General features: G+C 51.6%; 2 protein-coding genes and 1 long non-coding RNA gene across 10 annotated transcripts in view; 1 reads left to right on the top strand and 2 right to left on the bottom strand.

The window, feature by feature from the left end:
- Positions 1-44: 44 nt before the first annotated feature.
- On the bottom strand, positions 45-11,712 carry Prkcsh (PRKCSH beta subunit of glucosidase II). Of its 4 annotated transcripts, none has more exons than XM_006242634.2 (18): positions 11,573-11,712; positions 11,133-11,268; positions 10,862-10,978; positions 10,063-10,158; positions 9,911-9,968; positions 7,958-8,075; positions 6,231-6,360; positions 4,314-4,398; positions 3,883-3,961; positions 3,259-3,345; positions 2,942-3,073; positions 2,751-2,847; positions 2,304-2,373; positions 2,010-2,099; positions 1,583-1,657; positions 1,400-1,499; positions 1,160-1,310; positions 45-356 (listed from the first exon to the last, which is right to left on the bottom strand). In XM_006242634.2, exons 2-17 carry the CDS (start codon positions 11,206-11,208, stop codon positions 1,164-1,166), a joined length of 1,557 nt encoding a protein of 518 aa, XP_006242696.1. In that variant the 5' UTR covers positions 11,209-11,268; positions 11,573-11,712; the 3' UTR covers positions 45-356; positions 1,160-1,163. The 4 variants fall into 4 exon arrangements, with proteins under 4 accessions (XP_006242696.1, XP_063121136.1, XP_006242695.1 ...); XM_063265066.1 differs by having other exon boundaries at positions 2,921-3,073; positions 11,133-11,443; positions 11,573-11,687; XM_006242633.5 differs by having other exon boundaries at positions 2,921-3,073; positions 11,555-11,651.
- A 248-nt stretch (positions 11,713-11,960) lies between these two features.
- Positions 11,961-24,241, top strand: part of Odad3 (outer dynein arm docking complex subunit 3) — a 13,679-nt gene continuing 1,398 nt past the window's right edge. For 2 of the 5 annotated variants that reach the window (XM_063265340.1, XM_063265338.1), the window contains exons 1-10: positions 11,961-12,431; positions 16,370-16,491; positions 16,574-16,651; positions 19,777-19,947; positions 20,029-20,130; positions 20,217-20,342; positions 21,741-21,863; positions 22,366-22,521; positions 23,483-23,643; positions 23,726-23,882. In XM_063265340.1, the coding sequence (XP_063121410.1) occupies positions 12,197-12,431; positions 16,370-16,491; positions 16,574-16,651; positions 19,777-19,947; positions 20,029-20,130; positions 20,217-20,342; positions 21,741-21,863; positions 22,366-22,521; positions 23,483-23,643; positions 23,726-23,882 (1,431 nt within the window). In that variant the 5' untranslated portion in view covers positions 11,961-12,196. Of the gene's footprint in view, positions 12,432-16,367; positions 16,506-16,573; positions 16,652-19,776; positions 19,948-20,028; positions 20,131-20,216; positions 20,343-21,740; positions 21,864-22,365; positions 22,522-23,482; positions 23,644-23,725; positions 23,883-24,241 lie in introns of those variants that run through there. The other 3 variants (XM_063265339.1, NM_001309457.1, XM_063265341.1) reach the window with 3 other exon arrangements.
- The window catches only part of LOC134480147 (uncharacterized), a 9,918-nt gene continuing 1,766 nt past the window's right edge, over positions 16,090-24,241 (bottom strand). The window contains exons 2-4 of the long non-coding RNA XR_010054329.1: positions 20,496-20,628; positions 20,125-20,294; positions 16,090-16,630 (exon numbers count right to left, since the gene is read on the bottom strand). This is a non-coding gene — a long non-coding RNA (uncharacterized LOC134480147). The remainder of the gene's footprint in view (positions 16,631-20,124; positions 20,295-20,495; positions 20,629-24,241) is intronic.

The following is a 24,241-nucleotide window of genomic DNA, read 5'->3' as shown; positions in this document are numbered from 1 at the left end:
ATAGTGAAACCAACAGAAAAAATAAAATTAAAAACAGCCACACAGTGTGGACAAGTCACATTTATTGTTCTGAGGTCACAGGTCAAGTCATACATCCATCTCCCACCAGCTAGGGAGACAGGGGTGAGGTGGGGTGCAGGGATTAACTCCTCTCAGGAATCCAAGGTAGGTGAGCTCATTATCCATCTCTGGAGGCCGCTGGGGCCTCAGGAACATGGCTTGGCTAGCCTGGGCCAGAAGTGGGGCTTAGAGCCCCTCGGGTTCCTGCTGCCTGGAGAATGGCCAGAGACCCCAGGGTGGGCAGGCATTGGTCCGCAGACTATGGGATCGGTAGACTATCTGTAGGCCTTGAGGTTCTAGGAAAGAAGACAGATGGGGGCTGGGATGGAGTGACTGCAAGAGCACGCAGGAAGCCCCAGAGTCTGCCCCAGCACTGGAGAACAGCAGAGCTCAGCAGATAAACAGCCCTGGGTTCAGTCTTCAGCACCAGGAACCCTGGGCATGGTGGTGCAGTCGCTCACAGCAAGCCTGGACTACGTAACAAAACTGTTTTAAGAAGCATTTGGGGGGGCTGGAGAGATGGCTCAGCGGTTAAGAGCACCCGGCTGCTCTTCCAAAGGTCATGAGTTCAATTCCCAGCAACCACATGGTGGCTCACAACCATCTGTAACAAGATCTGATGCCCTATTCTGGTGTGTCTGAAGACAGCTACAGTGTACTCATATATAATAAATGAATAAATAAATCTTAAAAAAAAAAAAAAAAAAAAAAGAAGCATTTGGGAGGCCAGCCTGGTCTACAGGAAGGAAGGAAGGAAGGAAGGGAGGGAGGGAGGGAGGGAGGGGGAGGGGAGGGAAGGGAGGGAGGGAGGGAGGCAGGCAGGCAGGCAGGCAGGCAGGCAGGCAGGCAGGCAGGCAGGCAGGCAGGCAGGCAGGCGAGAGCTTGCCAAGATGAATCAGTAGGTAATGAAGACACATCAGGCATACGCCTTTTATCCTAGCTCATGGGAGGCAGAGGCAGGTGGGTCTCTGGGAGTTTGAGGTCAGCCTGGTCTACATGGCAAGAACCAGAGACTACACGTGAGACCCTGCCTACAGGGCACTGGTCAGGAATGCAGCAGCATTTAGACACTGCAGCAACAGAGTCCTCGCCTCCTTACCCGGCTACAGTTCATCATGGTCTCCATCAGTGGGTACTTCTGGAGGCGGCTCTGGGCAGGCTGCTGGTGTCATCAGCTCCATGAGGTACTCGCAGCGACTGGGCTCTGTGGTACTGGTCACCACAGTCTCCTTGCCACACAGGAGGCGTACCTGGGGTTGGAGCAGAGCAGGAAGCATGCTGGACTGAGCTACTCAGGCCTGGGTCCCCACAGCCCCAGGGGGCCCGGGTCGGCACTCACTGTGGTGGAGCGGTTGGGGCCCTGCCAGCAGCCTGTGCCCTGCTCGTACTTCATTGCGCTGAACTTGTCGTCATCTGGGCCAGCCCAGGAGCCCCATGTACTACGGGAGAGAACAGGAGTGCTGAGTGCTGGCCAGCAGGTGGTTGGGGGCAGGAGGAGGGTAGCAAATCTCAAGCCACTCACCCCAGACTGGTCGGGGAGCCCCCATGTTTGGGTTTCTGGGAGACAAGTTTGAAGGGGCAAAGCCGGTAGACATACCTAAGGGCAGGGAGGAGAAGGCCGAGAACCTCCTTAATATCCAGGCTCACGGGCACTTTAATGCCTTGCACTCTGCCTATGTCCCCTTTTGAGACAGGGTTTCATGTAGCCTAGGCTAACCTCAAATATGCTCAAGTATCTGAGATTGGCCTTGAACTTAGCGCCCTCCCTGCACCCACCTCAGGTGTGCACCACTGTGCCCAGTTTAAAGAGGAGCTGGCGATGGAGCCCTCCTGCCTCCGCCCTTTAGTGACAGGGCACAGATAGAAGCCATGGGTTCTTGTCTGTCCAGTGTCCACCCCCGCACTTTCCTCCCTGATCCCACCCCCACCCCTCCAGTGCCAGGATGTACTCATTGGTGGTGAGCTCGTAGCATTGGCTGTAGAGGTATGCAAACTCTCCAGAGGGACCGAAATCAAAGGAGATCTCTTGTTCCAAACTCCTGGAAAAGCAGGTCAAAGTGGTGAAGGTGGGGAGGCCATGAGAGCCCAACACAGAAGGACCCAGGCGAAGGGAGGGAGGGCCCAACTGCATGGTGGGTAAATAAGGTTGAACTTCAGGCCTTGCAGGGACCAGGCTGGCACCTCCTCCAAGGAGTTGGTGGTAGACTATGACTGGGCAGGAGAGACATCGGTGGCATCCATACCTGATGGACTCCTCCATCTCTTTCAAGGACCGTTCGACCTCCTCAAACTTGTTCCGGGCCTCTTGTGCGGCTGAGGGAAAAGAGATCAGAGTGGGCCCCAGTTTCACAAGAGAAGAGAACGGGACCCCACAGAGAATGGGACAGCTGCCTCTTACACTCTGGGTCTGTCCCCAACAAGGCAGGCCCTCTAGGCCTGGCCAGCTGCAGAGTGAGCCCCCTCTGCTGTTTGTGTCTCTAGAGTACACAGTCAGGGCTCCTGGGGCCTGGCTGAGCCCTGGTGTGTTATGGGTGCTACAAACAAGTGCAGCCCATGAGAAGGAGGCCTCTCAGGCACTGGAGCAGCATCCACAAGCAAGCGGGGAGTGCAGGGAAGGGAGCGCACCTTCCCTACAGACAGACCTGCTCACTTTCTGCTGGCTGCTGCTGGGAGGCTGGATCCCCACTCACCATCGATGATAGCCTGTGTCTCCTCATCATAGGGTGGCATCTTCTCATCCTCAGCAGGACTGGGAGGCCGTAGGGGCTGCTGTGGGGGCGGGACCTCCTAGGGAGGGGGCAAGGCCCAGTCAGCAGGCAGCCCCACTTAGCCGTCTGCCCATCATTCTCCCAACACACACCTTGGGCTGCTCCCCCGGCACCTCCTCCTCCTCCTCCTCCTCTTCCTCCTCTGGCTCCTCCTCTTCCTCCTCCTCTTCCATGGGGGGCAACACTGGCAGCTTTTCTTCTTTGGGTTCGGTGACCTCAGGAACAGGTATGTCCGTGGGTGGGACCTGGCAGACCCAGAAGTGTGAAGACCGATGCTGAGGGCTTGGGAAGCAAGCTTATGTCAAGGCTGGGGACCCCGGCTCATACATCTGCAACAGGTGACTTCCACAGGGGACTGGGTGGCAGCATAGGAGGTGGTGTTTTTATGAGGGGTGGGGGCAGGACCACTTCCCCTCCTCTCCCCACAGACCTCAGAGCGGTACTTGTCCCTGATGGCAGCCCAGACACGGTCATAGAAGGAGGTAGTGTCAGTCTGTGTGTCTCCACTGAGAAGAGCCTGTATGAGTTGGGGTGGGGTCGGGGTCAGGGCCTCCACACCCATACACTCTGCCCCAGGCACTCACAAGGAAGGACCAGGCCACAGTAGAGGGGCCTGGTACTCTGACCAGGAAGGGGAGAACTGCCCTGAAGAAAGGAGGAACCAGGGATTGGGAAGTGAGAGGACATCAGGACAAGATACAGGCACACAGAGACACTGTGCAAGAGTGCCCCATACCCTAAGGCAAGGTCAGGAGGGGCAGGGACGGAGAGAGGGGCAGAGCTAGGATGGCAGGCAGACAGGGAAGACAGAGCTAGAGCCTAGGGACGTGTGTGAGACTCCCACTTTGAGGCGCCATGTAGAAGGGCAGTGGGGTGGACAAGAATGAGAACAGGTTCCGCACTGCCCTGCTACTGGTCCAGCATCATATGGTCTCTCACTGACGTGAAGAGCCTCACTTCAGTCCAACAGGAACTCGTCATCAGAGCTGGCCTGCCCTGGCCCCTCACCCTGCATTCCCTCTAGGCTAATGGTGGACAAGGACAGGCTAGGTACCTGGGCCTCCTCCTCCGACAGTCCTCCATCTCCATCTGTGTCCAGCTCTGGGTGAGTCTGTAACTCAGCCAGTGAGACCCTGAGGGCAGACAAGGAAGTGTGAGACGCTGCTGGGACCTCTAAAGTGAGAGTGGGGGCTCAGCTGAGACAGGCAGGGTCTAGCCACTCCCTTAGAAGAGACCTAAGGCACAGCTGGAGGAGTGGCCTTGGAAGACATCTAGACCCTGTATCCTGAACCCTCTTCCTGATCCACCCACCTCTGCCTGTGTCAACACCTCAACATCACCCAATGCCGACTGGCAGTGACAGGTCTCACGATCAGCTCTGGAGACCAGGCAGGAATTCTGTAAACTTGAGACCAGCCTGGCTACACGCTGAGGTTGAGGCCGGGTTGGTTAGACCGGCCCATCCGAGTGGGCAGTCACACTTACAGCCCATCCATGTTGTCGTCCAGTTCCTGGAAGGCACTGGCTGCCAGCTCCTGTTCCCGCCGGGCCTTGGCAGCAGCCTGCTGCTCTGTGGAGGGAGCACTCTGTCACCATGTGCAACAATGAGCCAGATCTATCACCTCCAAAATCTGCCCTCAGCAAACATGGAGCCCTACGTGAAACCAGCCTACACTGGAGTGCTGGGCACAGGTCTGGACTTGACAAAGGTCCGTGCCCTCTGTGGGGAGGATGGACTTAGGAACAGGATGAACAGGTGAGGGGCCACTGAAATAGTTCAGCAGGTACAGAAGCTTGCTGCCAAGCCTGACAACCCGACTTCAGTCCCTGAGCCCCACATGGTAGAGGGCAGGCACTGACTCCTGCAGGTTGTCCTGACTTCTCCATGTGCACTGTGGCAGGCACATACCTTCCCATCCCATCCCACCTACCCACAGACAGACAGATGTCAAATGAGGAGTGGGTACAGCCTGGGAGGTGAGGAGTTGTGAGGAGTCAGGGCTGGGAAAGCCAGGGCAGCAGACGGATGCGCCCACTGCCTGCCGTCGAGGCACCTGGGAGGGCTCTGCGCAGCTGGCAGAATCACAGCAGCCAGAGGACATCAGGGACATCTGAACCAGTGCAGCTGCTCACTGCTCAGAGCCTGCAAGGCCCTGAGGAATCGGTCCTAGCAGGAGCCTGCCCCTAGCAGGACTCTGAGCACCCTTCACCTAGCTACCTGTCTTTTCTGACTTGACTCAGGGTCTTGTGTACCCCAGGCCAGTGTAGCAGAGGCTGGCTGTGAATTTTTCTTTTTCCATTTTGCATAGGGTCTCACTATGTGGCTCTGGCTGTCCTGGAACTCACTCTGTAGACCAGATTGGCCTTGAACTCACTGAGCTGAGTGCTGAGATTAAATACATGCACCACTACTCCTGGCTGACTCTGAACTCTTAATCTATCACAGAAGGGCTGGAACAGGAGTCCCCAAGGCCTGGCTCTCTCTCTCTTTTGTTTGCTTTGTGGGCCAAGTTAGTCTGGTAATTATAACCCTCTTGCCTTAACCCTCCCCCCGCAGGAGCTGGAATGACAGACAGGTATTGTGCTGACTGACATCAGCAGAACCAAAATCAAAGTTAAGGTGGGGGGGCGGGGAGCCAACAGGAGAGCTCTAATCACCTCAGGAGCATGGCACCTTCTCAGAGACAGGCTGGGTCAGAAAAAAGCAGGCATCCATCCTCTGTGCAAACTGAAGGCTCAGTAGAGTGGTAGAGCCCCTACCCAGAATCCCTCAGTGAGGGAGGATGACAGCAGTGGGACTGCAGGGGCTGGCCAAGCATAGATTCATTTGCTACATATTGCTTGAGAGGTCAAGGATCTCAAACCCTCAACTTGGGCTTAGGATCCCTGGAGGGGAAGGTCCTCGGCACCAGACAAAAGGAAAATAATCTCTAGGAAAGGACCTTGCATCCACGGCCACAAACACTGATTCCTACGTTCTCTGCAGCTGAAGATCAACACAGAGATAACTAGGCACACAAGGATGAGCCATCATGATAATTTAAAAAAACACACGACTAACCAAACAAAAAAAGCAGAAACATCCTGCAGGGTCAGGAGTTCCAGGTCTTCCTCATCTGGATAGTACACTGAAGGCCAGCCTGGGCTACACAAGACCCTGCCTCAAGAAGTAGAAGGGGGGGGTTGGGGATTTAGCTCAGTGGTAGAGCGCTTGCCTAGCAAGCGCAAGGCCCTGGGTTCGGTCCTCAGCTCCGAAAAAAAGAAAAAAAGAAGTAGAAGGGGATGTAAGAACACCTGGCTAGCTCACATGGGGCCTGTGTCAGGGACAACTCCACAGGACTTAAGAGTCCCCAGTCCTGAGCCTCCTTTCCAGTCAGGGCCAAAGTGCTGCCCTCAGCATACCTTCCCACAGCTTCCGGTGCTGGTCCTTGGCCTCCTTCTCTGGCCTCTCTGCTTCCTCTTTCGCTGTCCGCAGCGTTTCTACCTGGTCTTCCAGAGACTTCTTTCCAGCCTGAAGCTCAAGAAGCTTACTCTGCAGAAAAAGTGGCAGGCAAGAGGCCAGGTCTACCTCAGCTTTGTTCTCTCTTCCCAAAACACCCACATCCCAGGGTGACGCTCTCTGAAGAGCCCAGAAGCTTGATGCAGGCCATGATGCCCCGTGAGACTAGGACCACCTATCCCAACCCATCATTTAAACTTTACTTTCTTCACAAGGCACTTTCTTTTTGAAGGACACTGTGACAGTTGGAGGACAGCACATAGTAGTCAATTCTTTCCTGTCCTGGGAACCAAACTCCAGTCACTGGGCCTGCTATCAAGTGTTTTTACCCCCCCAACCCCCAGCCACCTCACACATCCCCCTGTCCTTTCCCACCCTAAAACTCAAGGACGACATTCAGACCCCTCCCCCACCATTTTCAGTTCTTCACACATTCGATTCTTTCGACCTGGAACACTTTCCATGGCTGACTTAAATTACCTACAGATTGTAGTTAAGATAGCCCCTCCTCCAGGAGATCTCCATTTCCTGCCTCCAAGATGGGTGAGGGTAACCATGCAAGAAAGCTCTTGATACCCAGGGTTCCTGAGCTTCCCTCTCCAACATGGACATGACCCCCTAACCATCTAGCATTCTGAGGCATGCACAGGTCTGGTTCTACTGCACGGCACCCAGTACACTCTGAGTAATATTTCTGTTCTGAGAAGCAACAGGGCTGGGAGTTCAGAACAGGTGTGACGCTCCTCCCTAGAGCTCCGGGGTGCAGGCTGGGGTGTGGCTCAGTGGGAGAGCACTGTTTAGCAGGCTGGGGTTGTGACTGTGAGTGTGCCTGCCTAGCTTGTACAAAGCCCTGGGTTCCATGTTTAACACAAAAATAAAAGAAAGTGACGTGTAAGCATGGTGGTGGAAGCTTTTAATCCCAGAACTCAAGAGGCAAAGGCAGGTGAATCTCTGTGAGTTTGAGGCCAGCCAGAGCCACACCCTGGGATCAGGACCAGGGCCTTCTCACCTCCCCGGGAAGATAAAGGTTACACAGAGCTAACCTAACCACCCAGCTTTCCCAGATCCCCAGAATCTGAAAGGGCAATCACTGCCCACTGAACTTAGCAGGGGCCTCCTCGATTCAGAGACATTCTCCAACCACAGGGATGGGAGAGAAGAACCTGCAATCTCTCTTGGACATCAGAGTGGGAGTCCTGTCTTCGCACATTGGGAAGGACACCCCAAGCACAGCTACTGCTAAACCAAGGATGAGCCAAGGCCATGGTGGGCAAGGGAGAAACACAAGCCTCAGAATCCTCAAGTGTTTACCACTCTGAGCCAGCGTGGCACTCTCTACTGAAATTAAGCTTTCCCCAGAGCTAGGGTACTGACAACTGCCAGCCTAGGTCACAGGCAGTGGAGCTGGAGATGCAAAGAGCTTTCTGTCTCTAGGAGTTAGCACTTGTGTCTCATAGGCTGAAAGCTCGCACTTGGGAAATGCCCAGCCAAGCACTCACCACGGATTAAAGCAGACACAAGGTCATCACAGCCCAGCATCAAGTGTACACTCTGTCTGCATTTACCCGCCCCGTCACTCAAGGACCCCAGGCCCAGGCAGTCGTACCAACGGGTCTCTCTGGTCCCTCACCTGCTTTTCTTCCCGAGCTGTCTTCCACTCCTCAATGAGTATCTTCTTGAGACGGAACCCTTCTCGGGTGACCTCGGCCAGCTGCTGCAGGGACTCTTTTTCCTTGCGACCCTTCTCTCTGGGGTTGACACACACAAGTACCATTAAAGACACCCAGGACCCAGCAGTTTGCCTTTTCCTGAGGGACCTGGGTGACCTGCCAGCTCCAGCTCCATCCCCCCATGCTGAGAAAGGGAAGACAGAGAGAACCCTCCTCAGCCTGCCCCTCCAGGTTCTTCTGACCACAAAGGCCTCAGCTCTATCCCTGAGAAGTCAGAGAACACGCAAAGGCTTGCCTGTCCTTGGGCTTACAAGACTATCTAGGAAGTGGTAAGGAACAGGTTTGGAGGTTAGGTCCCAAAGTGACCAAGAGGAGGAAGAGTAAGACCCATGCACAGGTTAAGGTTGGTCATGCTGACACATATCTTTAACCCCAGTACTTGGGAGGCTGATCGTTGTGAGTCTGAGGCTAGCCCAGTCTATATAGTAAATACCAAGCCAGCCAAGGCCACAGAGTAAGACCCTGTCTCACAACAAAACAAAAAGTCAAAACCAAAACCAAGAGCCAGAGGTCTGTGAGGTGTGGTGACAAACACTTGTAATTCCAACACTCAGCACGGACAAGCAAGAACAGAAATTCAAGGCTATAATGGCTGGCCAGCCAAGTCTAAGGCTAGTCTGGGTTTCATGACCCTCAAAAACTAAAATAAAGCCCAATGAGGCAGCACACAGCTCTGAAAAGACAGAGGCAGAGGATCATCTACAAGTTCCAGACCGCCCAAGAGAAGCTTGAGACCCTGTCTCAAAAAGCAAACCGGGGCCCGGGGAGATGGCTCAGTGGGTAAGAAAGCATGGAATGTAAGCTCAAGGGCTAGAATTCAAATCCCCAGCACCCGCCAGAAAAAGTGAGTGGTGGCCACGGAACCCCAGCCCAGCCGTAGGTGGGCTGGAGACAAGGGGATTGCTAGAATTTGCTGGCAACTAGCCTAGCTTAAAGATTAGTGTAAGACTGTCTCAAGGAATAAAGAGGGAAAGAGCAAGAAACCCAACATATCCTGCCAGAATTGACACGCACACATCTGTACACGTGTGCTACACTTACACACACACCACACAAACACACAAAAAATAGACTAAAAAATAGAACAAGTATTGAGACAGTTAACCAAAACGAGAGCTCGACTTCAATTTTGCCACAAACATAAGTCAAGTCATCCGTCTTCCTCCACGTACTGTCTGTTTTTGTGCAGGGTTTCCATTTGTGCACTTGTTTTGAGACAGGTTCTCTGATAGGCCAGGCTTCAGACTATGTAGCCAAGGATGCTTGTGAGCTTCTGATCCTCACCCGCCTCCCCACCCCAAGGGCTGTGATCACAAGCCTTCGCCCCCACCTCCCATTTCTAAACAATCTCAACTACCTTATCATACGCAGAGGGAAGGCCGGTAATGTGGGGATCCCAAGGGGCATGACCACTGGATTCACAAAAGGCGCCACGGTGGTGTAACCTTACAATCTTAGCGTTCAGGAGGTTAAGGAAGGAGGCACTGACTGGGTACCCAAAGGGAGAGCCTATCTCTAAAGAAACAAGGGAGGAGCGGAAGAGGTATCACTCACTGATCTTCCAGAGGCCCTGAGTCTGGCCTCTAACTCCAGGTCCAGGGGATCATACAGCCTCCTCTGACCTCCGCAGACATGCGTGTGGGTGGCATATACTCTCCCTCTCACACACACATACATAAAAATAAACCTGCCTCTCGAGTGCTGGGCCTGGAGAGGTGTGCCACCGTACACAGTAAATGACAATGAATCTTAAAAGGCAAGGGGAAGAAGGAAGCAGGCAAGGAAGCAACCTTACTTCCAAGCATAGGCTGCCAAGGTGCAGGGTGGCCCAGGCCCCCCGGGTCCCCACCCACCTGCAGGTGTTCTCACAGACGGTGCCACTGTTGTACTCGTCCGTCCCATCACAGCAGTCTGAAGTGGAGGGAAGGGCTGAGATCAGAGCGGGCAGGGCCTCTTCTGGCTGGGCAGGCCTCCTTCCCCAAATCCTAGGAGGACCCGCACTTACCACACACCCCATCATTGACCCGGCTAGAGAGGATGTACAAAGGCTTATACCCAGTGTTGGTGCAGTGAAAGCTGCCATTGGGACACGCAGCTGTGCCTGTAGGAAAAAAAGAAAGTTTTTCGAGTGTCCTCTAAGCCAGACATGTCATATCTATTCATGGGGAGCTCCAGAAACTAGGTGTGACTCTGGTGCGTGTCTGTAATCCCAGCACTTGGGAGGTGAACGCAGGATGATCTGTGGTCCAGGTCATTCTCAGAGTCTCTGTGTCCAAGGCCAGCCTGGACCACTGGAGAGTGTGTCTCCCAAACAAAAATCAAGGAACAATCAAGAAACTGTTTCTTCAGGGACTTGCAACAGAATCCTCCAGTAATCCCCAGCTTCTCCTAAGGCCCTTCAAAAGTGCCTGGCCACCCCCTGACCCCCGTCCACTCCTCTTTGCCTTCATCAATCCCTAGAAGGCCATTCAGTTTCCCTCTCACCACTGAGAGCGTCTTGCCGCTGAGAGCATCTTATGTTGGCTCTTCCTTACTAGAAAACCTCACCTCCTCCTGGAAGCCATCCCTGGCTCCCGCAATGACATGGGCTGACTTGGTCATAAACCTGACATTTGTTCTTTTATCAGGGAATGGAAACCAGGGCTGGTGCCTACAAATTCTACCCCTCAGCTAATCCAAGTCAACAGGGATCTCGTTTCTGTGCCTGCTTCCACTCACTGAGCAGGAAGCAACGGGAGGATGAGACCTAGTTCTTAGGGGGCACCTGCTCTTAGCAGGCTCAAAGAACAAACGCGAAAGCTCACCAGGCTCATCAGAACCATCCTTACAGTCGCAGTAATCATCGTTCACCTGATCGAAGGGGATAGTGGCTGTGCCATCCAAACACGTGAAAGGTTTAGATTCGTCATAGAAGTGATGGTCTGGTGAGGAAAACAAGAGGCTCAGCTCAGATCTTCTGAAATAAATACCACCTCTGTCCTACCCACTCACCAGTAGAAATGAAAGCTACGGGAAACGGAGGAAAAAGGCTAGAAACGCCCCTCCCAACCACCTTTGCTATGCATAAAGACTCACTGCTGAGGGAAACGCCCCGGGGTCTCTTAACTTCTACTGCCCAACAGAGGGGTAGCAGCAGCAGCAGCAGCAACATCCCGTCCGGGCCGAGACCGGAAGTGTGTTCTGCGGCAGGAAGATACGCGATGTCCTTTCACTGTAGAAAAGAATGAGGCATCTGATCACTGGGAGAGGGCAGCTTATCCAAAACCGACCTCAGCACTGCTTCCGGATAAGGAGGGCGCAATCGGAGTTGGAGGTGCAAGGGCAGGGGCGTCTCTCCACCTCGAACCAGTGGAAGAATCTCAAAGTGAACTCAAAACCATAGGTCTCTGTAAAGGGGTGAAATGGACAACTCCCGCCAAAGGCTCAAAGGATTTACAATCCCTCCACACCACCCACCCTGCTGCAACCTATAAGAAATCAGGATGCCTTCCCCCCACCTGTACTTCATCACCTACACGAGGCAGAAGCAAAGGTCAATAGCCACCACACCAGGTTAGCTCAGCAGCCACGGTTCCTGCAGCAGAAAGAGAACGGAACGCTCTAGGGTACGTCACTTCCGTTTTGCTCACCACGCTTGGCGAACGGCAACTCGAGGACGCCATGTTAGGAGTGGCAAGAGTGCGAGTGCCAGAGCTGAGGCGGCCATCTTGAGTAGGAACGTGAAGACCTAGCCTTAGAGAGAACTCGATTGAAAGTGTAGCGCTTAATGGCGGCGTAACGTGCCTCCATCTTGGAAGTGGCGAGTTTCTGGCCACTGCCGGCGAACTCTCAGGAGGGGGAGGTCACGTGACCGAAACGATCGCGCCTCTCTTTTGCTGGGCCTCCTTGCGGGACCGCCCCTCCGAACGGAGTCAGCCAGTGAGAGCTGTGGAGTGTAACGCGGGCGGTTTCCTTGGGAACGTGGGCGGGGGAGGAGGTTACTTAGCAACTGGGAGATGCTTAGAGGCCCGTAGCCAAGCAGTTAGCAAAAGTGCATTCCCAGAGCCCAGGGAACCAGCACTTAGGATCCTGGATTGAAGAGGCCAAATTGTAGTTACTCTCCGACCCCTTAGAGACTTTCTGACCTTAACCCGATCACCATGACGTCTCCCCTGTGCTGGGCAGCCGCTACCAGCACGGTGACTAGCCAGGAACCAGTTCCAGCGCCCTCTTCCAAAACCAAGGGCAGTAAGGTTCACCGTCCTCGAGGCAAGGCTATGGGCAGGGCACAGGCCTGGCCTGCACATCATTCCAAGACAGCAGCCTCCTTCCAATTGATGAAGTCTTCTGTGCAAGCACAGGTGCTTGAGTTACAAAGAAAAATCCAACTGTTAGGTAAGATGGCTGCAGGTGGCACAGAAGGATCGGGGATCAACTGTGCCCACCCGATCTTCTGAGTAGGCACTATGTGGCAAGTGTTTCTCCAGCGTGAGTCTAGCTGACCAACTTGATGCAAACCCTCAAATTCGTCTGTAATTCTCATCTTTCTTTCCCATTTCTTTATAATCCCACCTCTTCTAATGTGAATATGGGTAGATGAAAAGCACAGATCCTAGGGTTTGTTTTTCCTTCTTTATTGTTCTGTATTGTGTTTTTGTGGACAGAGTGCAGTACTCTCAGATGCCTAAAGGCATTGGATCCCTTGGAGTTGGAATTACAAGTGGTTATGAGCTGACCAGTGTAGGTGCTTGAAACTAACCCTTAGGCTCTCTGCAGGAGCAGCAAATACCCTTAACCAGGAAGCTATCCCTCCAGCCCAACTTTTATTTATTCATTAAATTATTTTTGAGAGTTGGCCTCATGTGGCCCAGGCTAGCTTGAACTCTAAGGAGACCTAGCTTCACCTCTTGGGTGATAGCATGTGCCACCAGGCCAACATTATAAGGTGCTGACGCTGGGACCCCCAGGGCTCTATGCATGCTCCTCAAGCACTTCGCTGAGTTATGTCTTCAGCCCCAAGAGAGTTCCCTTCTCTGGAGTCTGAATCCTTACTCTGCATATTAGTTGTTTGATCTTGGGGGATTCGGAGTCATCTAATTTTACTCAGTTTTGCCATTTGTAAAACGGGCACAGTAACTCTACAAGTAGGACTTGACATTCACAAAATGCTCAAATAGCGCATTGTTAAGTAGTAGGAAAGTGGAAACTAGTGGCTTCAGTTGGGGGAGATAATGCTACCCTTCTCAGAGACCAATTAGCAATGGCTACAGACTTTTTTTGGTTATCATTTTGCTGAGTGCAGGAGGGTAACTACTTGGGTTTAGTAAGCATAGGCAAGGAGAAGGCTTTATATGTTATTAGGCCTCCTAATACAGCCCCACAGCAAAGAATTATCAAGACCAAATATTGCTTATGCCAGAGTTTGGAAAAGCCTAGTGTGATTTTGCTCTGATTATTAAGAGGAAATCTCAAACCTAATAATGGTGGTTCACAGCTTTAATACCAGCACTCAGCAGGCAGAGGTGGGCAGATCTCTGAGTTCAAAGCCAGCCTGCTCTACAGAATGAGTTCCAGGAAAGCCAGGGCTATACAGAGAAACCCTGTCTCAATAAAACTAAAATAAATAAATACATAAACAATAAAAACACTGTCAATTGGACATGGTGGTCCATGACTGTACTGAAGCCCTTGGGAGGCTGAGGTCAGATTATTGCCATTGGTTTGAGGACAGTATTGGGTATCTAGTGAGTTAGAAGCTATCCTGGGCTACAGAGTAAGACCCTGTCTGAAAAAGAAGTAAGAGAGGAAGACCACCAAGGAAGCATAGGTCAGCAAGATGTCTCAACAAATGAGGACACTTGCTGCCAAGCCTGATGGCCTGAGTTTGTTTCCGGGAACTTTGCACTCTGACCCTCCTGCCTTCATCTTTCTCGTGCTAAGAGGGAAAAGGTGTGCACAAGTGCGTTACCTGATTCATAGGATACTACAAGTTGATATTTTCATCCCATCATAAAGTTAGGGGCTGGGGAGAAGACTTTGTTGGTTTTGTTTGTTTGTTTGGAGACAAAGTCTCTGTGTAGCCCTGGTCACCCTGGAACTTGCTTTGTAGACTTGGCTGGCCTTGAATTTAGAAACCTGCCTGCTGGGGTCTTCTGAGTATTAAGTCGTGCCACGACACTGGCTTGCTTATTCATTTTGTGCTGCTCATGATGAGACGCAGGGCCTCATGCAGACTAGGCATGGGTTACAGACATCACTGTATGGGTTTCACGCTTTAAAAAATATTTTTTAAAATCTTATACATGTGAATGTTTTGCCTAAATGTATGTCTGTGTACCATGTGTATTCCTGGTGCCTTTGACCATAGGAAGAGAGTGTCAGATCCCCTGGAAATGAAGTTACAGAGTGTTGTGAACTGCCTTGTGGGAGCTGGGAAACAAACCTCTGGTAAAGCTGTCCTCAACCACTGAGTCATCTCTCTGGTCTCTGACTTTTGCTTTTTGTTTGTTTCTGTTTTGTTTTTCGAGACAGGATCTTATTGTTTAGCCCTGGCTAGCCTCTAACTCACAGAGATCTGCCTGACTTTGCCTGATAAGTGACCCACCACACCTATTTAGCTCAGAAGGTTTTTGATTGAGGTAGAATAACTTAAACATGTTTCTGGGATACATTGTATCATAACTAGATTGTGGTAATTGGTGTTGCCATTCTCAGACATTGTTAATGTTATTATGTGGGACAGATAGTCCTTTGTGTAGCTATTTGGAAATACATGGGATGTTTTCTACTGTTATTACTCTACCGTACCTTAGGGCATCAGAATTCTTACCATGCACAAAGTAAAATATCTGCTCTCCACAATCAGGGACCAGCACACTGTTCATTGTCTTGGTGGTATATATCAGGAGGCTGAGGCTGAGGTAGAGGCCTAACTACATACTGAGATCCTATTTAAAGAAACCAAACAAAAGATAGATTGCAAAAGGTCTTGAGTGGCAGGAATCTCAACACTTGAGACTTAGAGACGGGAAGATCAGGAGTTCAAGGCTAGCCTTGGCTACATAAGTGAGTTACCGACCTAGGCTATAAGAGACTTTCTCTCTGAGAAAAGCAAGACCAAAGAGGGTAATGGTGGCAGAGAACTGTCTACACAGTTGTGAGTGCTTGCTTCAAAATCCTGCAGACCAGAATTTCAATGGCAGCACCCACATAAAAAGCTGGATGTTCCTGTAAATGCTTCTGACTTCAACTCCTACTTGGGTAGAGAATGGAGCTTCTCTGGGGCTTGTTGACTTTCAGCCTAGCAGAGATTCCAGCCCCACAGTCACAGAAAGACCCTACTTCCAAAAGGAATGGGTGGGGAACCAAAAAGATGAATCAGCAAGGAAGATACTGCTCTTACAGAGGACCCAAGTTCAGTTTTCAGCACCCATGTGTGGCAGCTCACTACCACCTCTAATTACAGCTCCAGAGAACCCATTGCCCTCCTCTTCCTCATCTTCTTCCTACTCTTCCTCCTCCTCTTCTCCCTCCTTTTCCTCCTCCTCTTCCCTCCTTTTCCTTTTCTTCTTCCTCCTCTTCCTCCTCTTCCCCCTCCTCTTCCCCTCCTTTCCATCTTCCTCCTTTCCCTCTCCTCTTCCTCCTTTCCCCCTCCTCTTCCTCCTCTTCTTCCTCTTCCTCCTCTTCCCCCTCCTCTTCCTCCTCTTCTCCCTCCTTTTCCTTTTCCTCTTCCTCCTCTTCCTCTTCTTCCCCCTCCTCTTCCCCTCCTCTTCATCTTCCTCCTTTCCCTCTCCTCTTCCTCCTTTCCCCCTCCTCTTCCTCTTCTTCCTCTTCCTCCTCTTCCCCCTCCTCTTCCTCTTCTTCCTCTTCCCCCTCCTCTTCCCCTTTCTCTTCTTCCCCTTCCCCCTTCCTCTTCTTCCTACTTCTTTTCCTCCTCCTCCTCCTCTTCTTTCTACTTGTCTTTTCCTCTTCTCCTCCTCTTTCTCCCCTTCCTCTTCCACCCCCCCTCCTCCTTCCCCTCTTCTGTAAAAAACTTCTGGATCTGTAGCTCATCTAGTAGGGTGCTTGTGTGGCACATTTCAATCCCAGCTCTTCATACTGGATGTGATATGACAGATGCACATCTGCAATCCCAGTTCTTGGGGGTCAGAGGGATGAGAAGCACAAGCTCAAATGAGCCAATGGCTCTTTGTGGCCAGCCCAGGCTACATGAAACCCTATCTAAAGACAAAACTAAAATAAACAAACAAGAAACCACCACCACTACCAAATGGGTCTTCTCTCTGGGAAGTGCTACCCACCTACCTAGTGACAGTGACCTCTGTCTGCCCCAGAGGGTGATCGTAAGGCCTTTTATGAGAGCTCACAATGGAACATGAAGAAGAACCAAGACACCATCAACCACCTCCAGGAGGAGACCAAGTCTCTCCACATGCAGCTAAAAGACCTGCTGCAGGTGAGGGTGCACAGGTGAGTGGCAGGGTTTGGGGCGGCAAATGAGTGACCTGAGGAAGTGACTGGGCTCCTCTCCTTGGCAGGGAGACTCCAAAGTGGTGCAGGCAATCATTCAGGAATGGAGGTCAGAGAAGCCGTACCTGAAGAACAGGACATGTGAGGTTAGCCTGGCCACCACCATCCCGTCCATCAGTCACCATCCTCATACGTCCATCACTTCCTCCACGCTGGACTCCAGCTTTCCCGAGTTGCCTCTCTAGGCTTTCTCCTTACCCACTGCTGATCATTTATTCCCTCGATGAAAAACTTAACATTTATTTTCATATATGCAGTCTCAGGTGCCTCAGCACATGTGTGGAGGTCAAACAAAAATTTTGGGAGTTGGTTCTCCCTACCACGTGAGTTTTGGTGAGTGAACTCAGACCATCAGGCTTAGCCACAAGCACCTCTACCCACTGAGCCATCCTGTTGATCCATCAGTAAAATCTTTATTAGATGTAAACCTTGTGGTGCTAATGTTGATGACCTCACAGTGATGAACCAGAGCTTTCCCAGAAAGGGCGTGTCCTAGTGGAAGACTGACATGTGTTTAGTGTAGGGTGAGTTCCTCTGTTCTCACCACAGAGAGGCTGAGCAGAGAGGAGCAGGAATTCACTGTGCAGCCTAGGCCACATAGTAAGACCTGAAGACCAGGGTTGTAGGAGATCTCAGTCAGGAGAGATGGCTCAGTAGTTAATAGAATGTATTGCTCTTGCAGAGGACCCAAGTTAGATTTGGGCTACTTGAGTAGCCACTTGAGGCTACTCACGACCGGATATAATTCTAGCTCCTAATCAAATGACACTGCATACATTTGCACATACCCTCATTCGTGCACATAATTAAATATGGAAATACATTTTTTTCCTTTTCTTTTTTTCGGAGCTGGGACCAAAAGCCTTGCACTTGCTAGGCAAGCGCTCTACCACTGAGCTAAATCTCCAATCCCGGAAATACATTTTTTAAAAAGAGAGTGAGGCTGGGTGGTGGTGATGCATACCTTTAATCCCAGCACTCAGGAGGCAGAGTCAGGTGGATCTCTATGAGTTTGAGGCCAGCCTGGTCAACAGAGAAAGTTCCAAGACAGCCACTGCTACACAGAGAAACCTTGTCTTAAAAAAAAAAAAAAAAAAAGCTAAAACTAGGAGATTGAAAAATATATACACCGCCAAGGCACTGTTTCTCCAGTTCTGATCAGCTCTTGCATCAGGGGTCTGATCAGACCTGTGTCTGTCTCCCTCCTAAGAATACCAGAGACCCCACCTGGACGGCCTTCCTGATGGACGCTTTTTTCCACCTGGACAGCCTTCCACCAGGACAGTCTCCCACCTGGATGGTCTCCCACCTGGACTGGCTTCCTGTAGCTACCCCCACCCACCCACCCCCGTCTCCAGGTGGCCAGACAGGAGCTGCAGATTAGTGTTGCCTCCCCGGACATTGACAGAGCAGCCAAGTATATTTGTGTCGAGGCCACCGCAGTTGGTGTGGCCAGATGAGGGCCTGGCATTGCAGTGGTGTTCGGTAAATTGGTTATAGGTGATTCTAGGAACCTACCTCTCATGCAGTAGGTTTTCTCCATGCCATTCTGGATTTTCTCCATCTGAGGCCACAGGGTTTTTCTCTTTGGTGTTGCCTTGCCCTGTGCCATCACCCTGTGGCCTCATACTAATGCCAATAATGCATCAGCTAAGCTTTATGAGTGAGAGGGAGAGAAGAGAGAGACAGAGAGAGAGGAAAGAAAGAAAAGGAAAGGAAACAAAAAAGAAAAGGGATACAAAACAAAACAAAACTCCAGGGCTGGAGCAATGGCTCAGTGGTTTAGAGCAAAGGACCTGGGTTTGGTTCCCAGCACCCACATGGCTGCTCACAGATGTCTGTAACCCCAGCTGCTTGGGATCCAATGCCCTCTTCTGACATCCTGGCACAGATACACATGCAGACAAAACACCATTACACATAAAATTAAAGATGAAGTAAAAGTGTAAGTAATGTTATAGGAGATGAGCTAGGGACCTGAGGAGGCGGCTCAGTCAGTGACGTGCTTGCTGTGCAAACATGAGACCCTGAGCCTGATTTCCAGAACCTATATAAAAATCTGAGTGTGGGAGCTGGAGAGATGGCTTAAGGGCATTGACTACTCTTCTAGAGGTCCTGAGTTCAATTCCCAGCAACCACATGGTGGCTAGCAACTATCTTAGTGGTTATGCCCTCTTCTGGCATAAAGGCATATATGCAGTCAGAGCGCACATACACACAAATAAATTAATTAATCAATTAATTAATTAAAGTCAGGCATGGTGCATTTGCCTTTAATTCCAGCAGAGGCAGATGGATCTCTGAGTTCCAGGCCAGCCAGGTCTACATAGTGAGTTCCAAGACAGGGTAACACAGAAAAACCCTGTCTTGAAAAACAAAAAACAAGGGGTTGGGGATTTAGCTCAGTGGTAGAGCGCTTGCCTAGCAAGCACAAGGCCCTGGGTTCGGTCCCCAGCTACAGAAGGAAAAAAAACAAAAAACAAAAAACAAAAAACAAAACAAACAGAATTCTGATCGCGAGCTGCAGAGATGGCCAAACAGGTAAAAGTGCTTTTTGCCGAGTCTAGTGTCAACCTCTGAGGCCCAGATAGTGGAAGAACCGATTCCCTCCCATAGTTCTCCTCTGACCTCCACATGTGCCCCCAGAAACATGGAAAGGCATGTTCTGACCTCTGTGTACTCAGGTCCTGGAGCAGGTGCACGTGCGCAGAGAGAGAGACTGAAGGAGTGGCTGAGACAGTGGAGGGTTTTCCTAGCACACAGCCTGAAACCCCGCTGCTCTCCAGGGCCTCAGAAAATGGGGGTTCGATGGTGTACTGATATGATCCCAACACCCAGAAAGTCTATGCAGAAAGATCAGAAGTTCAAATTTATCTCTGGCTGCACACAAAGTTCAAAGCCAATCTAGACCTTATGAGACCATGTCTTGAAAATATAAATAAATAAATATAAACAAATAAATAAATAAATGTAAAAGAGATCTGGGAATAGCTGCACACACAAGGCTCAAATTTTCCTATGGGTTCTCTCTCTCTCTCTCTCTCTCTCTCTCTCTCTCTCTCTCTCTCTCACATACGGATAGAAAAAAGAAAAGCATCAGATGCCAAGGGTTCTGGAAAGCAGGTAGGAGACCAGAGAGACAAGGGCTTCCAGGAGAACTCAAGGACTTGGGAGAGCAAGCTGAGGCTCTGTTCTCCGTCCTCCCCTACAGCAGGCCCTGGAGCACCTGGAGCACCAGTTGAGGGAGAAGATGAACCAGCTGAATGCCTTACGACACCAGGTAATCCTTCGGCAGAAACGGCTGGAGGAACTGAGGCTGCAGCACAGCCTGCGGCAGCTGGAGATGGCAGAGATCCAAGACAGCAACACAGAGGCCGCCAAGGTGGGGCCTGCTGAGGGCTGCAGGGTCCTGGGGGAGGCATGGTGGGTGGAAGGAACTTGGCCTAGCCCTGCCGTCCCCTAGACCATGCGCAACCTGGAGAACCGGCTGGAGAAGGCCCGGATGAAAGCAGAGGAGGCAGAGCACATCACCAATGTGTACCTGCAGCTCAAGTCTTACCTTCAGGTAGGAACACTGGAGAGAGAGGGAGGGGAAGAAGATGGACCTGACCAGGGACAGCAGTCACAGCCTTCCCTCTCTCCATATGCCAGGAGGAGAGTCTCAACTTGGAGAACCGGCTGGATTCCATGGAAGCTGAGGTGATGAACACCAAACATGAAGTGCAGGAGCTGAAAGTGGTGAACCAAGAGGCTATAAATGCCCGGGACATTGCCAAGGTACTTGCCTTCTTGTCCCAGATGGGGCAGGGGCGGGGGTACTTGCCTTCTTGTCCCAGATGGGGCAGGGGTGGGGGCCCTTCTCATATACCAGAGTTTTACAGGACTTTCCCTGGATAGATGGTGCTCTCTCTTCCCACATAAAACACTAACCACGAGGCTGGAGAGATGGCTCAGTGGTTAAGGGCACTGACTGCTCTTCCAGAGGTCCTGAGTTCAATTCCGAGCAACCACATGGTGGCTCGCAGCCATCTGTAATGGGATCCGATGCCCTCTTCTGGTGTATCTGAAGACAGTGACAGAGTATTCATATGAAATAAATAAATCTAAACATTAAAAAAAAAAAACACTAACCACTGACAGGTGGGTTGATGCATGTTTTTTGGTTCTTTTTTTTTTTTGGTTCTTTTTTTTTTCGGAGCTGGGGACCGAACTCAGGGCCTTGCGCTTCCTAGGTAAGCGCTCTACCACTGAGCTAAATCCCCAGCCCCTTGATGCATGCTTTTAATCTCCATGTTTGGAGGCGGAGGCAGGATCTCTGTGAATTCCAGGCCAGCCTAGTCTACATAGAGAGTTCTAGGTCACCCTGGGCTACAAAGTTACAAAAATAAAATAAAACCAAACCCCAACCACTCCACCAAAGACCAACTTGGAGAACAATGAGTTTATGAGGCTTTCTTCCAGAACATGGGTGAAGGGGGTCACTGACATGAAAGTGGGATCTCTAGAGTTCCATTCATCAGAGTCCCCTCATCAGAGTCAGATAGGGTTCCCATTGCTGTGAACAGACACTATGACCAAGGCAACTCTTATAAGGACAACGTTTAATCAGGGTTGGCTTACAGGTCAGAGGGTCAGTTCAGTATTATCAAGCCAGGAGCATGGCGGCATCCAGGCAGGCACACCTCTATAGAGTTCTATATCTTGTTCTGATGGCAACCAGGAAAAGACAGACTTCCTCATTCAGCTAGGAGGAGGATCTCAAAGCCCACCCCCACAGTGACACACTTGCTCCAACAAGGCCACACCTATTCCAACAAAGCCACACTTTGTAATAATGTCACTCTGACCAAGCATTCAAACACATGAGTCTGTGGGAGCCAACCCTATTCAAACCAACACACCCATTCACTGTAACATGGGGGTGGGGAGGAGACTTGTGAATCTTGTTTCTTGAGCATTGTAAGCTTCATGGACTTCCTGAGCCTTGGGCCTCCCTCTCTCTAGTGGGGAGTGTTTCAGTTCAGAGGAAATAGTTCAGGAATACCAAGAGAGCAGAGACTCTAGTCAGAATTCACTTGTCTTTAGCCTCTCCTGGCAATCACATGCTATTGGGTCGCGTGGTGCCCACTGCTCCACTATAGCTGGACAGATACCAAGTGCCCGCCTGTCCCCTAGAACCAGCTGCAGTATCTGGAGGAGACTGCGATCAGAGACCGCAAGAAGCGTGACCATTACATAACTGACTGCAAGAAGCGGGCGGAAGAGAAGAAACTCCAGACGGAGCGTATGGAGCGCAAGGTGTGCATACCTAAGCGGGTAGGGCTTTGCCAGTTCAAACCAGAGGGTCCTAGTCCCCGCTTTGTGTACACATCCTGAGGTAGAGGCTTCCCTACACCTGGCGTCTATCCTAACCCCTCCCCTCCCTGACTCCGCCCCCATTTGGCACAATGGTTCCTCTCACAACCTCACCTCAGCCTCTTTTCCAGGGACAAGCCATGGGCTCCAGTTCTGCCCTGAACTATCTGACCCTGTTCTCATCCTTCCCCATTTGATTTAGGCCCCTGTTCTATATCTGAGTGGGGGTCTAGCTCACCCCTTCCAGAGACTACTCCTTCTATGACTCTGGCTCCTTACCTGGTTCTGAGACCACCTATCTGACTCCTACCTGGATGCCTGAACCTGGCCCCAAGCCTTTGTCCTGTTCCCCACAATCTAAGCTAAGTCGAATCGAGGCCCCTGCCCCAAGCCCTTTATCTGGAGTTGATGTTGACAGTTCCCTTGACTGTCCCCCACTCTCAAGCAGACCCACCGAGACCACGTACTCCTGCAGTCAGAAGATACAATACAGGACCACCAACGCCACAAGGAGCAGGAGCTGCGGCAGCGCTGGAGCATGTACCAGATGGAAGTGATGTTTGGCAAGGTCAAAGATGCCACTGGAGTAGCTGAGTCGCATGTGAGTACCCTGGGCTCACACCAGGCAAGCAAATGCTCCTTTTTGCTTCAAGGTGTCCTCTCCTGTCTCCTCTATCTCCAGCAGAGCTGTCCACCTTAGCCCTACTTCCTTCCACTCTTCCCCTGAGCTGACTTCTTTGGTACGTCGGTTCTGGGAGTTTTATTTGTCAGGTTCCGTTTCTCAGACCATCACAGTGTGGAATGGTCTAGGATTCAGTGATCTGTCCAGATCATGCCTATGGTGGAACCAGGGCCTTGTTCTGGGCCTACTCTTGGTAATAGTGGCGATGCCTTCCAAGACCTCGTGTATCTCTGCTGCATGATCCTGCTTTAGAACAGCACCCCCCTCTTCTCCCTGTCCCCCGCCAGTCACTTTCTCCAGATTAGGTTCTCTGCTACTCCTCAAAGGGGGTTCATTCCCAGGAGATCAGGGACTCTGACCTGTGAGATCATCTGTGGACCCATTTGCCAGTCCAAGGCCCCTTTGCAGACATGCCAGTCCAAGGCCCCTTTGCAGACATGGGTCTAGAGCTGGTGAGATGGCCTAATGGATAAACATGATTGCCCCCAAGCCTGACAACCTGAGTTCCAGCCCTGGGCCCCAAGCTGGAAAGTGAGAGCTTCCTGAAGTCCACACGTGCACCTTGGCACATGCCTGCGCAAACGGCTGGGAGGGCTGATCGGCCCCAGAGACACAATGTCTTTGTCCTATTGGGTGAGCTACCCCATCTGAGTTTGCTGGCACGGTAACTTTTGGATGGAGAGTGCTCACTGCTCTGCTGCATCCCGCATTCTGATTTTAGCTGACTCAAATATAGGCAGGAAGGGGCATGGGGGAAGTACAGCCTTGGAGCAGTTGGGAGACTGGCCCACACTGTTCTCACATGTTGTGTGACACAGACGACCGTAGTGTTCTGGAGCCTCCCTGTTCCAAGCTCTGACCAGGGATATGTGGTCCGCAGGCGGTGGTGCGAAGATTCCTGGCCCAGGACGAGACCTTTACGCAGCTGGAGACCCTCAAGAGAGACAATGAACTGGCGTTGGCAAAGTTGAAGGAGGAGAAGCAGCGGCTCCAGAGGGAGCTGGAGAACCTCAAGTACTCAGGGGATGCCACACTGGTGAGGTGAGGCCTCGGTGGCTGAGGGAGGCTGCGGGGACGCTGGAGTCAGCCATTGGCAGCTGCTGAACCTCCCGGCTCCTGGCAGCCAGCGGAAGCTCCACGAAGAGATGAAAAAGGCATTCAAGAAGGAGGAGCAGCGTCACAGCGAAGTCCTGGAGCGACTGGACCGCACCTCGAGAGTCCTCGAGTTGGTCAAAGATTGCCTGGAGCATTTGGCCAACAAACTGAGTCACGTGCAAATGGTAGGCCCCGCCCTTGTAAATAACCCCCTGGGTAGACCCAACCCCAAGGAGCTCCGCCCCTAATGGCCCCTGCCCCTTGGAGCCCTGCTCCATCCCTGGAGCCCCGCCCACGTCCTCTCAGAGCATCAGCGCAGTTGGAGATGCCACAGAAGCCACAGGATCCAGCCCTGTTTCCTGCCCAGAATGCGAAGTCCCACACATATGTCACTGTCTTGGTCCTACATCCTGGAGAAGCCCTCTTTTGTTCAGCCTTAAACTCTGACTCCATGGGCAAGACCAATCCATCCGCCCAACCCAGGGTTTAAGTGTCCCAACTCCAGTGGTGGTGCGGCTCTGGTTGAAGAAGGTCCCACTTTGTC

Source organism: Rattus norvegicus, chromosome 8 (genome assembly GCF_036323735.1).
Source record: "Rattus norvegicus strain BN/NHsdMcwi chromosome 8, GRCr8, whole genome shotgun sequence".
In the NCBI taxonomy this organism is placed as follows: Eukaryota; Metazoa; Chordata; class Mammalia; order Rodentia; family Muridae; genus Rattus; species Rattus norvegicus.
Note: the sequence above shows the minus strand (reverse complement) of the source record. Positions and strands in the feature narration are given on the sequence as shown.

Coding starts and splice junctions, on each gene's coding strand:
- Prkcsh (XM_063265066.1), bottom strand. CDS start 11,208: ATGTTGCTGCTGCTGCTGCTGCTACCCCTCTGTTGGGCAGTAGAAGTT. Junction 3,346..3,882: donor TGTCGGAGGAGGAGGCCCAG/GTACCTAGCCTG, acceptor CAACTCATACAG/GCTCTTCTCAGTGGAGACAC. Junction 2,100..2,303: donor GAGATGGAGGAGTCCATCAG/GTATGGATGCCA, acceptor CTGCTTTTCCAG/GAGTTTGGAACAAGAGATCT.